We start from the raw sequence: 13,515 nt of genomic DNA on the forward strand, positions 1-13,515 counted from the left end.
ATGTTTAGGATGTCTTCATATATGATCACCCTCTCACTTTTCTAATGGAAATTGTCAAGAGAGCCATTATATCTCTTAAATGGTGGATTAATTTCTGGATTATATTAGTAATTTAAAAAAAATTATGCCTCTTTGAATAGGAAAAATGGTTGTCATAGTAATTAAGCATTTTGTTTTTTATTTGTGCATTTACATTCTTGTTTAGAAGCTTTCATTTTCTGCATTGTTGAGTCATAATTCCCAGATGAGTATTTAGACTCATGATCAGATTGCAGTGAATTATGGAGGGTCCTGACTGACATGATTTTGTTGAGTCGAGACAGTTTGCCTAGAAGCGTGGGAAAGATGTGGACTTGAAAACACTACAGACTTGAAAATCACACCTTTGAATATTTTTCAAATCTACTATTGTTACAAATAGCCCCTAAGCTTACTGTAGTGAAGATTAGAGAGGGAAAAGGGTTTTTTGTCGGTTTAGTGCATTTGAAAGACTTTGTGCATATGCAGTTTCACTGTTTTTCCTATACAGTTTTTTTACCTATTGTTTGTATGGTTCTTATCATAGCAAGATGAGGAGAAAAACTAAAAACAAAAATACACAAAAATTGGCAGGATGACTCAAGTGTGTGTAATACTTGAAAATGAAATGTGCATTTCCTAATGTTGCTTTTAGATGGGGGCTGATTTGACTGATGAAGGGGGAGTTTAATTTCATTCTCAGATGTACATATGTGTTGCCAAGAGGATCAACAGAGTAAAAGCAGATTAAATTTAAATTGTCACTTACATTGTGTGAAAAATTCAGTTAGCAAGCGTCTTTCAAGTTTGTGACCTTTTTACAGGCTTTATTTTAACAGTTCTCTGGATACTTTGCTTACCCCTGTAGCTTTCTAGGATGCCAAAAGAATTTCCTGATCTTGAGTTTAGGTTGTGTACTTGATGAAGGATGGGGTGAATTTGCCAAATAAAGCTTAAAAATTGTGAATAAGTATAGAATTAAAAATAAAACATGGCACTGGTCATCCTGGATTAAAACTCTCAGAAAAGCTTCATTACTGTCATCTGCGGATGGCAACAGTTACGAGTTGCTGGAGTTGACAGACTAACATTAATGTGAAATAAATATTTTTTCAGCCAATAGCACTGCATAACATATATCGTAGGAGCCTTAAATTGTTAACCAAGAATTAAGTACAATTACAAGAGGACCAAAGCGTCAGTGACTTCCTACTTGATTGAAAAAGTGTTATATTTTTAAAGGAATAATGCAGGGGTTTTCAAACTGGGGGTTGGGACCCCTCGGGGTCGTGAGGCTGTTACATGGGGGGTTGCAAGCTGTCAGCCTCCACCCCAAACCATGCTTTGCCTTCAGCATTTATAATAGTGTTAAATATAAAAACGTGTTTTTAATTCATAAGGGGGTGTCACACTCAGAGGCTTGCTGTGTGAAAGGGGTCACCAGTACAAAAGTTTGAGAACTGCTGGAATAATGGAAACTCAAGTGGTCTGACTTCTCTGTAATTTTTTTTCCTCAGGTGGCTTTTCCACTGTGTTCCTGGTGCGTACCCATGGTGGAGTACGCTGTGCATTGAAACGAATGTATGTTAATAATGTGCCTGACCTCAACATTTGCAAAAGAGAAATAACAATTATGGTAAGTAAAGCAGCTATTTGATGGTATATAGCAGGCCTGGATTTGAATGGAAATTTTGCAGTTTTACTTTTCTAGGGGTGAGATTAGGAATATAGATATCCTCTATGTTTGGAAGATGGAATGTGAATTGTGCTTTAGTTACTCTTAGCTGGTCAGGGAGTAGAATTGGATAGAAACCGTTGTGAACCCCTTCTCTCTCAAAGATGGTTGCTGCTTTTGTGGCTGCGGCTGAGATGCACTGAAAAGATAAATACATAATAAATACTGAGTGAAGAGGTGGGAAAAAGTCTTGATCCCTGATTCTGGGTATCTGGAGTGACTGATCTGTGAAGGTGAAGTGCAGGCACCTTTGCTGGTGTTACTGCAGCAAGCCAAGGCCAGTGTGCAAATGCCTTAGGGCCCAACATTGCATAAAGTCATTTTTTTAGCAATCTCAGTGTGTATCTCTATTTGTACTCCAATAGCCTATGTTAGAATTTCTTCATTAAACACTATTGTTTCCTGAAAGCTATTGCTAATGTGTTCATGCTCTTCAGCCTTCTGAGTCCTAGTTAAAAGGTTTGAGAACATGCAAATTTACTGCACTTGTCTTATAAGACAAACTCTGTTCCATGTATAAAAGAAAATATACACACTACCAAAAAAAAAGACAGCATATAACTTCTTTCACATGATTCACAAGGTAAAAAATTTAGGAAGAGATCCTCTCATGGAATGCCTCCTTTCCAAACCTCAAAATCATAATTCCCCATATCAATTAAAGTGTTCCATATAACACGTAACATTAAAACTATTCTAAAGTATAACTCTGCAAAAGTGATGGTAAAAATGGCAATGTAGGTTTCCATAGTTAATTTATTTCTGTGTCAAATGTGTTCCGTTTAAAAAAAAAAAATAATAATAATTTGCCAGACCTGTGAATTCTACCTGTAAGCTCTGAAAGCACTATATGTGACAATCAAGGTTCTGCTGGCTAAATGATGCTTGTAGTAGTCTAGTCTGCAATGTGTTTGTACAGGTGTAACTGGTTGGAACCTGGTAAACCATTCTGATGTGCTAAAGAACCCAAAGCCCAACCTGATTTAATCAGTTAGTTTTGGAGTTTCTACCTGAGAAGAAAGCAGTAAGAACTTTATATTTGAAACACTATGCAATGAGCAGATGTCTTAAGACAGTACACTTTTTTACGCCAACCCCACTCTATACATGAGAGAAATAATATAAAGGGTGCGGCTGCTTGGTCATGTGCCCTCACTTAGTATGAGTGATGCAAGTAGAAATCATTTCTTGCTGATATGCTGCACTCATGGGAGGAACACAAAGTGGGGGGGCACGGGACCTCCCCATGTGACCCCGCCCAGAGCCTGGGGCCCCTGCGCTGTCCCCGTCCCCTCCCCGTGATCCACATTCATTCCACGTTGGGAAGGGGGTGGGGAGGGGCTCTGTCCTCTTTCCACTGTGCCGCAGACTTCTGCTGTACAGACCTCAGGCAGGAGGACTTGAGAGATGCAGCTGAGTGGAACGGCTGTGGCAGGCTCTTCCTGTGTCTTTCCAGTACGCCGTACCAACTTTAAATACCTTACTGGTACAGTATACCATACCACTGTGCTTGCACCACTGCTTAGTGTCCATGCTATTTATTTCCTTTTCATGGCCCCACTTTTTAATACAAAAGTCCTTGGGTCTTGTATGGCATGTGGAACAGGAAATTGTGGTTGGGATCCTTGTTTTATGTACTTAGAGATAGTGAACTGGGCTTCAGTGCCAGAGAAAGATTTGATCGCAGTCTATAAGTACTTATCTGGGGAACAAATACTTAATTATCTCTTAAATTTTAAGGATTTGGCTCATAGTTGAGCTTAAACCAAAGAAATAACAAAGATAGATGCGAAGCAAACATGAAGAATGCAGAAGTTCTTGATTATTTTTTTTTTTTTAAATTGGCCAGAAAATCCTTTCGAACCCATAACAGTCCTGTACTAGGTTACAACAACCAGGGCAATATCTCTGCAGAACAACATTCACGTGTACTGCCTGTATTATAATTTTATCAAGTCCATTCTGAGCAGCATCTGATACCTGAAGCATGTTGTATATGGCTGCATATTCACAGGTTCATGGCTTTGATCTGATGTTTCTTCCTGGTGAGCAACAGATCTTTAAAATGTACTGTATAACTCTTTAAAAGATCCTTAGAGCATGACAAGTGATCCTGATCAAAGTGACTGTTAAAGACCAGTATTTCAAAAAGTTCTCTTGATTCTGACAGTGCCACCATGTTCTCCATAAATCTATGGGGAGGAGAGGGTCTTAATTATTTTATGTAGAAAACCAACCCTGCGGATGATGATTGGAAGTTGTTTAAGAACGCTTTATTAGATGCTCCAAAAGCTACAATCAAGGAAGAAGGCAGTATTAGTTAGAAATCTGACCTGGTTTGGAGGGGAAATGAAGACAACTATTAAATAATAATTAAACATAGATGGAAGAAAGGAGATGTAAATAGCAGTCAATATAAACTGAAAGCTAGAATTTTTAGAAGATTTGTGAGGGAAGCAAAGGAACACCAGGAGAAATCTATTGCTAGCAGAGTTAAGGACAATGAGTTTTAAAAAAATATATTAGATACAAAAAGAATCCTGATAATGGCTTCGATCCATTATTAGAGGCCAATGGTAGAATTATTAATAGTGCAGAAAAGGAAAAAGTGTTCAATACCTATTTATGTTCTGCATTTGAGAAAAAACATATGATGTAGTCTCATATGAAGACACTCTTTCCATTCCGCTGCTATCTCGGGAGCATATTGAATAACCACTATTAAAGATTTTTAAATCAGCAAGTCCAGATAACTTGCATCCTAGAGTTTTAAGAGCTAACAGAGGAGCTTACTGGAACTGGACTGGTAATGTTGATTTTCAATAAGTCTTGGAACACTGGGTAAGTTCCAGAAGAGCAGAAGAAAGCTAATGTTACACCAATACTTAAAATTGGTAAACGGGATGACAGGGGTCAATTATTGATCCCAGGCAAGATAATGGAGCACCTGATATGGAACTTGATTAATAAAGAATTCAAGAAGGGTAATATAATTAATGCCAATCAACATAGGTTTGTGGAATATAGATTTTGCCAAAGTAACTTGATATCTTTTTTTTTAATGAGATTAGAAGTTTGAGTGATAAACGGAATAGTGCTGATGTGATATACTTTGCCTTCTGTAAGGCATTTGTCTGGGTACCGCATGACATTTTGATTAAACGATGAGAAAAATGAACACAGCACCTGTTAAATAGATTTAAAATTGGCTGATAAGTTTCAAAATGTAAGTGTAAGTGGGGAATCATCATCAAGCAGGTATATGATTCTAGAGGGGGTCCTTCAGGGATTAGTTCTTAGCCCTTTGCTATTTAGCATGTATTTGTCAGTGACCTGAAAGAAAAAAAAATCATTACTGATAGTTTTCAGATGACCCACAACTGAGGGAGTGATAAATAACAAAGAGGACAGGTCACTGATACAGAGTGGTCTGGATTGCTTGGTAAATTGAGCATGTGCAAACATCATGTATTTTAATATAACTAAATGCACACATCTAGGAACACAGCATGTAGGCCATGCTTACAAAATGGGGAACTCTGTCCTGGGAAGCAGTGACTGAAAAATATTTGAGGGTCATGGTGGATAATCAGCTGAATATGGGCTCCCACTGTGATGCTGTAGTCAAAAGGACTTGTGTGATTGACTCTTGAATGCATAAACCAGGTAATTTCGAGTAGGAATAGAGGTAATTTTTACCTCTGTATTTGTCACTGGTATGACCGCTGCAGGAATGCTGTGTCCAATTCTGATGCCCACAATTCAAGAAGAATATTGAAAAATTGGAGAGGGTTCAGAAAAGAGTCATGAGAATGATTAAAGGATGAGAAAATCTGCCTTAGAGTGACTCAAGGAGCTCAATCTATTTAGATTAACTAAAATGGTTAAGGAGTGATATGATTATGTCTATAAGTACCTATATGGGGAACAAATACTTAATAATGGGCTCTTCAGTCTAATGGGGAGATATGCGTGATCATTGCATGATCTAATGGCTGGAAGTTGAAGCTAGACAAATTCAGACTGAAAATAAGGTGTACGTTTTTAATAGTGAATAATTAACTTATGGAGGGTCATAGTGGATTCCTTGTCACTGACCATTTTAGAAAAGATCCCATCTTGATTTAAAAACATATGCTCTAGGAATTATTTGGGGAAAGTTATACAGCCTATGTTATATGGGAAGTCACCCTAGATGACTGCAATAGACCCAGTTGGCCTTGGAATCTATGAAGATATGACTGGGAATTGTCCAGCATACATTGCTTTTGGCTACTTAACTACAGTAACTCATCACTTAAAGTTGTCCCGGTTAACATTGTTTCATTGTTACGTTGCTGATCAATTAGAGAACATGCTTGTTTAAAGTTGCGCAATGCTCCCTTATAACGTTGTTTGGCAGCTGCCTGCTTTGTCCACTGCTTGCAGGAAGAGCAGCCCATTGGAGCTAGCTGGTGGGGGCTTGGAACCGGGGTGGGCCAGCAGCCCCCCTATCAGCTCCCCACTCCCCTAAGTTCCCTGTGTGGCAGCTGCCCAGCAGACTATCACTTGCTGGGCAGTTCAGCTGTCCCTCCTGCCACTACCACGTGCTGCTCCTGCCCTCTGCCTTGGAGCTGCTCCTGGGAGGGGGGGTGCAAGAAGAGGGCTAATGTCAGGGGTGTCCCCCTGCTCCTGCCCCCCGCACTTACCCCATCTCTATAGACTAGGGAGAGTGAGGGGGCGGGTAACAGGGCTCAGGATGGAGGGAGCTTGCTGGCAGCAGCTGCTGTCTCAACTTGCTGATCTACTTAAAAAGGCAGTGTACTTAGAGTGAGGTTAGTGTCCTTAAAGGGGCAGTGCGCCCCACACACACACACACACACACACACACACACACACACACACACACACACACACACACACACACACACACACACACACACACACAGTGTGTCTCTGTCTCCCCTCCCTCTATTTGTACTGCCTTGTAGAGTGTGAGGCCACATTAACAACAATATGCTAACCCTTGAGGGCTCAGCTGAGTGCTAGTTCATCATTTACCAGAAAGACATTCCCTGGGAAATAGCACACCCTCTTCCATCCCCTGACTTTACTACCTCAACCAAGCTTCACAATCATCATTGCTGTGTACAGTATTACGTTGTTTGTTTAAAACTTATACTGTGTGTGTATATATATGTATGTATATATATAATATATATAGTCTTTTGTATGGTGAACAAAATTTCCCTGGAACCTAATCGCCCCATTTACATTAATTCATATGGGGAAATTGGATTCGCTTAACATCATTTTGCTTAAAGTTGCATTTTTTTCAAGAACATAACTACAATATTAAGCGAGGAGTTACTGTAACTGGAAAAGAGAATGCTGTCATAGTATGAGCTGGTTTTGGACCCTAATAAATGGTTCCCTGATCAGGTTTTTCTCTAGTAGGGTACATTAGAGGTGGAGTTCCTTGTCTCTAATTATAAAAAGCAGCTTCTGCATCCACTGAAGGTTCGTGTGGTGTAACTTTCACATGGTTTGTGAGGGAAAGTTCTCATAACTTTCCACTAGTCCTCTTAGAATCAAGGATTGTGACAGTTCTGGAGATTGACCATGTGTTAACTTTGTAGTAGGCATGGATCAAGTTGCCTGGATTTTGACTTATTTTCCATTAGTCCTTTTTAATGTAACACACAGTCCATTAATGTTTGCAGTATAGCTGCTAAATCTTAACCTTTTGGAGTTTCTTAATGATGAAAGTCACAGAGAACATTTTTCTTTTGAAATGAGCTTCGTGTTTATCAAGTTGCCAAATTGACAGTATTGTAAATTGAACCCGACTGCCTATTTGGGCGCAGCATAAATAGTGGCAATCCAAGCATGTTCACACTGTCCTGTCTTTTGGAGGAATTATGTTTATGCTCTGTTTGATTCTTAGTGCTTAGCTGAGTCTAAGATGGGGTTGACTGTTAATATTTTCTTTGATGTGGGCACTTGTCCCCTGGCAATTGTAGTTGATACCTACTCACTTGACGTAAGCTCCTAAGTAGCTATTAGAATGCTTTTTTAACAGTTACCTGGGACTTTTCAAGCATAGTGAGAGATGAAAGACTCCATTCCCAAGAATTCTTCTGTCTCTATACAGACTTATCTTTATACTTTCTAGACTTTATTTAAATGTTAATTATTCCAAATGTGATTTGATTTTTTTTTTTCGGTTTCAGAAAGAACTCTCTGGGCACAAGAATATTGTAGGCTATTTAGATTGTGCTGTTAATTCTGTTAGCGACAATGTGTGGGAGGTGCTCATCTTAATGGAATATTGTCGAGGTAAGTAAACTACTGCTGGATTTCTTATTTTTATGAACATAAGTAAAACGTTCTTAAAGTTAGTGTCTAGGGTTATCTCCTAAGATGTGATATGTATTTTGGCAAAAAACACGCTTATCTTCTTAATTAAGGTCAAGACCACTGAAAACACCATCACACTTGATTTTGTTCTTAAGTGTTAGAAAGAATGAATCTGGGAATATTGAAAAGCTCATCCTACACTTCTTTATATCAAGATCTGACCAGAAAAGAGGGAAAAAAAAATAAATGTTTACATAAATACACCTCTACCTTGCTATAACGGGGTTATGGGGAGCCAAAAATCCCTACCACATTATAGCTGAAACTCCGTTATATCGGGGTAGGGCTGGCAGGGCTCCGGCGGTGATTTAAAGAGCTCTGGGCTCCAGCCACTGTGGGGAGCCCCAGGCCCTTTAAATCGCTGGTGGAGCCCCGCTGCCACAGCCCGAGGGTAGGGGTGGCCGGGCTCTAACAGTGATTTAAAGGGTCTGGGGCTCCCTGCAGCAGGCAGAGCCCTGGACCCTTTAAAGCGCTGCTGGAGCCCCACTGCTACCGCGCTATACGCGAACCCATGTTATATCAGGTCACATTATAGCGGGGTAGAGGTGTATGTAAAGTGTCCCAGTTCCTTGTTCTCTCTAACAAATCTCAGAATACATTTGTACATTGATTTGGGAATGAAGACTTTGCAAAACTGAATATCTTTTCACTCATGAAGCTGCTGCTCCAGATAATGAACTGTAAGGTAACATGCAGTCTGATCATACTGATTCCTTAAATTGTTTTAAGTCAGTTTATTCAGTGGAGGATGGAGGCCATGGAGGTCCAAATAATGGTGTCTCATGTCCTGATCTATAACCATTCTTTTTGTTTTAGGCAATACAAGTGGCTTCAGAATCATTCCCTCTTTTTCAAATATCTAGCTTCTTAAATTTACTAGTATAGTTTGAGTTTTTCCCCTTTTGTATAGAAATCTATTCCGGTAGTTTAGCTCAAATTTTGAAAAGTGTTAGGATCCAGTTATGGCAAATCTGGAGAACTACTTGGATTTCAAAGTCGCTGTGTCTGCTCCATGTGAAAATAAAATGCTCTCCATAAGCCTGCGCATTAGGTGCTTAGGTGCTTAAAATGCTTCAGGTGCCTTCCCTTTGAGGGTATTTGGCCTTTGTCTGCACTGCCAGTAGAACCAGTGAGTGAGAGTAAAGTGCTTGTCAGTTGGCCTTCTGTGAACTGCCTGATGTGATATCCTTGGATCTCTGTTTTGAAAGACCAGTCAGATTCTGCATTGTTGTTGTAGCTTGTATGTATTCTCACTGTTGCTGTGAGGCACTCTTTTGTATGCTTCTGCAACCTTCTAGAAAGCTATGCTAATTGGGAGCCATGTGAGTGCTGCCTCCATAGTGCTCAACATTTACAGCCTGAATTTACTACTACTTCTCCTGTTGATTAAGGGTAAAGGAAATGTCTGCTGTACCCCTCAGATTTCCAGCTGCCTTTTCTCTTGTTGTACTTAGTTTAGTTAGATAACTATAGTTCTTAAACTTTTCCGCACCTTTATGTACTTGGTTTAGGGGATGGTTTTATCACTGTGCTGATCACTTAGCCTAAGTCACAAGACTAAGAAAGCTCCTGCATTGTTCTGTACAGAACTAAACCTCAAGGGATAACATAGGTGATTCAATTGTGGATATTGCTCTTGTTTTCCCTGTCAAAAAGCATCTTTAGTTTAGGAGAGGGGACCAGAACACCATGCTTTTCCACTAATACTACTACTTTTCATAGTGGTCAATGAACAAGACGTGATACCTTCCCCCTTCTTAAGGTAGGGTTTATCATATAAAAGGTCTTACTGAGAGTTTGCACAAGGTCACTTTTCCAGTAAGGCAGACCAGGTCTCATCCACTTAGCTACACTGTCTTAGAATTTTACCTAGGTTGGTACAGATTCACTAGTGAGATGTAACTCCATTTTATTTCAGTTGAGATGGTAGAAAGGGTGACATGGATGTGAAGCTTCTGGGTTCATATCCTGTTGAAAATCCATACAGGATCTTGGTACAGTTGCACATGATGTTGCTTGGTGGTTTTAAAAAACTGAAAACTGAGGAAATTACATGAAAAAAAACTGTTAAAAGGATTTTAAGGCTATGAAGTTGAGCACTCGGATTACCAAAACAGTAGAACTCCGGTTGCTATTTGTGCAGCTTCTGTTTATCAAAATGCATTAAGGGAGACAGAGCCTTTAATTATATGATCACATACTACCCTTGCTCAGACTCTTGCCTCTGCCTCATTCAGTGCATAAGTAGGGCTTCTGAATGCTTCACTTTAGTTTTAATAGTGCCTGAGGTAATATCTTTCATTGGACCAACTTCTGTTGGTGAAAGAGACAAGCTTTCAAGCTCCTCATAGCTCATCCACTTTGTTTCTCTAATATTCTTGGACCAACACAGCTATAACAACACTGCAGATAGTTTTAATAGTGTCTTTTAAACATATGTTTATATAGCATAAGTATAGTTTGCAACTGTTCATCTAAAAATTGACTCTCGACTCATTTCACCAATTCAGCTCAAATCTTGAGTAGTGTTTTGATTTTGCATACTTCTGAGATTTAAACTTTTGAATTTCAGTATGTAAAATCTTAAACATTTATGGCTTGTCCACTTGTTGATATTAATGTAAGCTAAGTAAACTGATACTACTTGATTTTTTTCCTCTTCTGTTTGCCAGAAGCTGGGAATGAGCGACAGGGGATGGATCACTTGATGATTACCTGCTCTGTTCATTCCCTCTGGGGCACCTGGCATTGGCCACTGTCAGAAGACAGGATACTGGGCTTGATGGACCAGTAGGGCCATTCTTGTGTGCTATGAAGTGTGGTTTTGAAACTCGTAGGAGCTACATTTTCCTAGCATCTGAAAGTAAGGCTCATAATCTCATAAAAGAAAGTATTCTATGTGTAGTATAACTAAGCCCCTTCATTATCAGTGTAAACAAAACAACAAAAAAAAAAAGCCCAACCAACCAACCCCAGGTTTTACTAAAAGTATTCTTTGGGTTTTTTTTCTGATTTTCTTTCACCCTACGTTTGTATCATTCATAGTTATAAAATATAACTTGATTTATTAGGAAAATACAATGTATTGCATGAGATATGCATTACGATAATACATTAGTCTGTGTGTGTACATGCAAAGGTGCCTGTTGAAGTAAGTTTATGTATTAGTCTGGAAGACGCGCACACAATAAATGAACATGCATGCATTCAAGCTCCTGAAGTGCGTATGCACATGAACGTACTCATGAATCTCATGCCTACCATGTATACATTTCAAGCTGTTATCTGCTAACAGTTTAAAGCTCTGACATACTAAAATTGGGAAAATCTGTATCAGAATACATTTCAGAGCACAAGGAAGTATTCAAAAGGTTGTTTTTTTGGTTTAAAAAAAGAGAGAAAAGGATGAAGTTGAGTGTATGTGCTGCAAATGGTGTGGCCCAATTACTAAAGGAAATATTTATAGGCTAATAGTTCTAAGTCTACAACAGTAAACTGTTTATTCAAATGAAAAGTTTTATTTTGGGATTAGAGATGATATTTTCTTAAACTCACAGTTGGCATTGTGTTTTGAGTTCTGTTTTAGTTCTGTAGCAAACCGCATTTAGTTCCATTCACCAAAGCATTAATCTACTGAATACTTTCCCCCGTCCTTCTGTCCACCAAAATCAACCCTGATATCTGCCCAGAAATATTAAATGTTTTCCTCCAATTTTCACGTGTTTTTGTCGTCGTATTAATAAACAGATACATTCTTCAGAAAAATAAAATAACTGAAAACGAAGGGCGCTAAGTATAACATGAGAACAGGAGAGGGAGAGGGATAGCTCAGTGGTTTGAGCATTGGCCTGCTAAACCCAGGGTTGTGAGTTCAATCCTTGAGGGGGCCATTTAGAGATTTGGGGCAAAAATCTGTCTGCTTTGAGCAGGGGGTTGGAGTAGATGACCTGCTGAGGTCCCTTTCAACCCTGATACTCTATGCTTCTGTGATATGATGAGCAATTAAAAAACTTCTGTTTCTAAATGTAAGTTTAACTTGATTGCATGGAGTAGAAAATTGAGCTAATAAATTCATTTCTCATTTGATCCGCTGCTTTGAAGTCATAATTAATAGGTATTGATGTCTGAATCAAGCTCTCTGAAACCTCTCTCTGGAGGTACACTTGCTGAACTGACTACACCTTCCTTCAAGTATGTCTGCCTGCACTGAGGATAATAGATGTTTTCTCTTTGGCTCTCTGTGAGATCCTTTTACAAGGGAGTTGTCTCTGGGAAACAAGTGTTCTCTTTATTTTTTCCACTTTAGTGGAATATAGTGCAAGAAATGACTCTGTGATCACCAGACATTACTAGTAATCCAAGAACTTCCTCTGAGAGTTTGGTGCTCATTCTGCCAGAGATGTTTCTCCCTCCACTGTGTTATATAAGTCCTCTCTGAAAAAATCCTGCAACACTGTGATTTGGTCAATATGTTCTTTCTGAAATAGAAAAAGTGAATTGGTTTCTTCAGATAGTAGTTCTTGAGCAACAGATCTGTCAGCTGTCCATGCTTTTCAGAATAAAGATGTACATTTTAAAAAATAAAATTTTGTGTTAGAGAAAATTATTCGTTTTGCATGTGGAAATCTTGAGTTCAAAGACTGCTGAATAGTCTCCATTGTGTCTTCCTATTCTGTTTAATTCTAATTTCTGGCACAGTTACACAGTGGTCAATTTTGTCACTGAGTCATAGATATTAAGGACAGAAAGAAGTATTATGATCATCTAGTCTGACCTTCTGTATATAAAAAAACAGACCAGAGAACTTTCACCTATTGATTCCTGCATGCAGCCCCATAGCTTTCAGCTGAACTAGAACATGTCCTACAACCGTTTGTTATTGTGATACTCTTTACGCTGGTACTCCTATTACTTTTCCTATATGGTGGTTGAGTGTTACTTCTCATGAATTAGGACTCCTGTCCAGGACAGTGAATCCAATAGAAGAGGAAAAAAAACAGATTTCTTACTTGTAATTTTGCCTCCCTAATAAGACTTGAATTCTTAGGACATACTTTCCCTATATTTATCAACTAGTTTTTGTTTAGGCAGGTGAAGAAGCGATGTCAGATGGCAGATATTGCAATAGTGACATCTGCGTGGTGGCTTATTTCTGTACTTCCAAATTATAATAAGCTTTGCAGTTTTTGTGCCTTCTCAGCTTTGGAAGGATTTGGGAAAGGTTAGCAAGTGTGTTCGTGTGGGGAGGTTTCATATTTCAGTTCAAAAAATTCCTTTTGCCACCATTAAGTGGGATTGAACACTGAATTACCTTCTGTTTGGAGCAGTGGATTCTTATTAGGAATTAATAAAATTAAGGGTAA

The 13,515-nt window shown here is 38.9% G+C and overlaps 1 protein-coding gene across 1 annotated transcript in view; it reads left to right on the top strand.

Annotated features, from left to right (window-relative positions):
• The first annotated feature begins 1,522 nt into the window (after positions 1-1,522).
• The window catches only part of BMP2K (BMP2 inducible kinase), an 85,777-nt gene continuing 73,784 nt past the window's right edge, over positions 1,523-13,515 (top strand). Inside the window, exons 1-2 of the mRNA XM_050945249.1 lie at positions 1,523-1,654; positions 7,966-8,071. Of these exons, the coding sequence (XP_050801206.1) occupies positions 1,598-1,654; positions 7,966-8,071 (163 nt within the window). The 5' untranslated portion in view covers positions 1,523-1,597. The remainder of the gene's footprint in view (positions 1,655-7,965; positions 8,072-13,515) is intronic.

The sequence above is a fragment of the Gopherus flavomarginatus genome, chromosome 3 (assembly GCF_025201925.1).
Source record: "Gopherus flavomarginatus isolate rGopFla2 chromosome 3, rGopFla2.mat.asm, whole genome shotgun sequence".
Lineage (NCBI taxonomy): Eukaryota > Metazoa > Chordata > Testudines > Testudinidae > Gopherus > Gopherus flavomarginatus.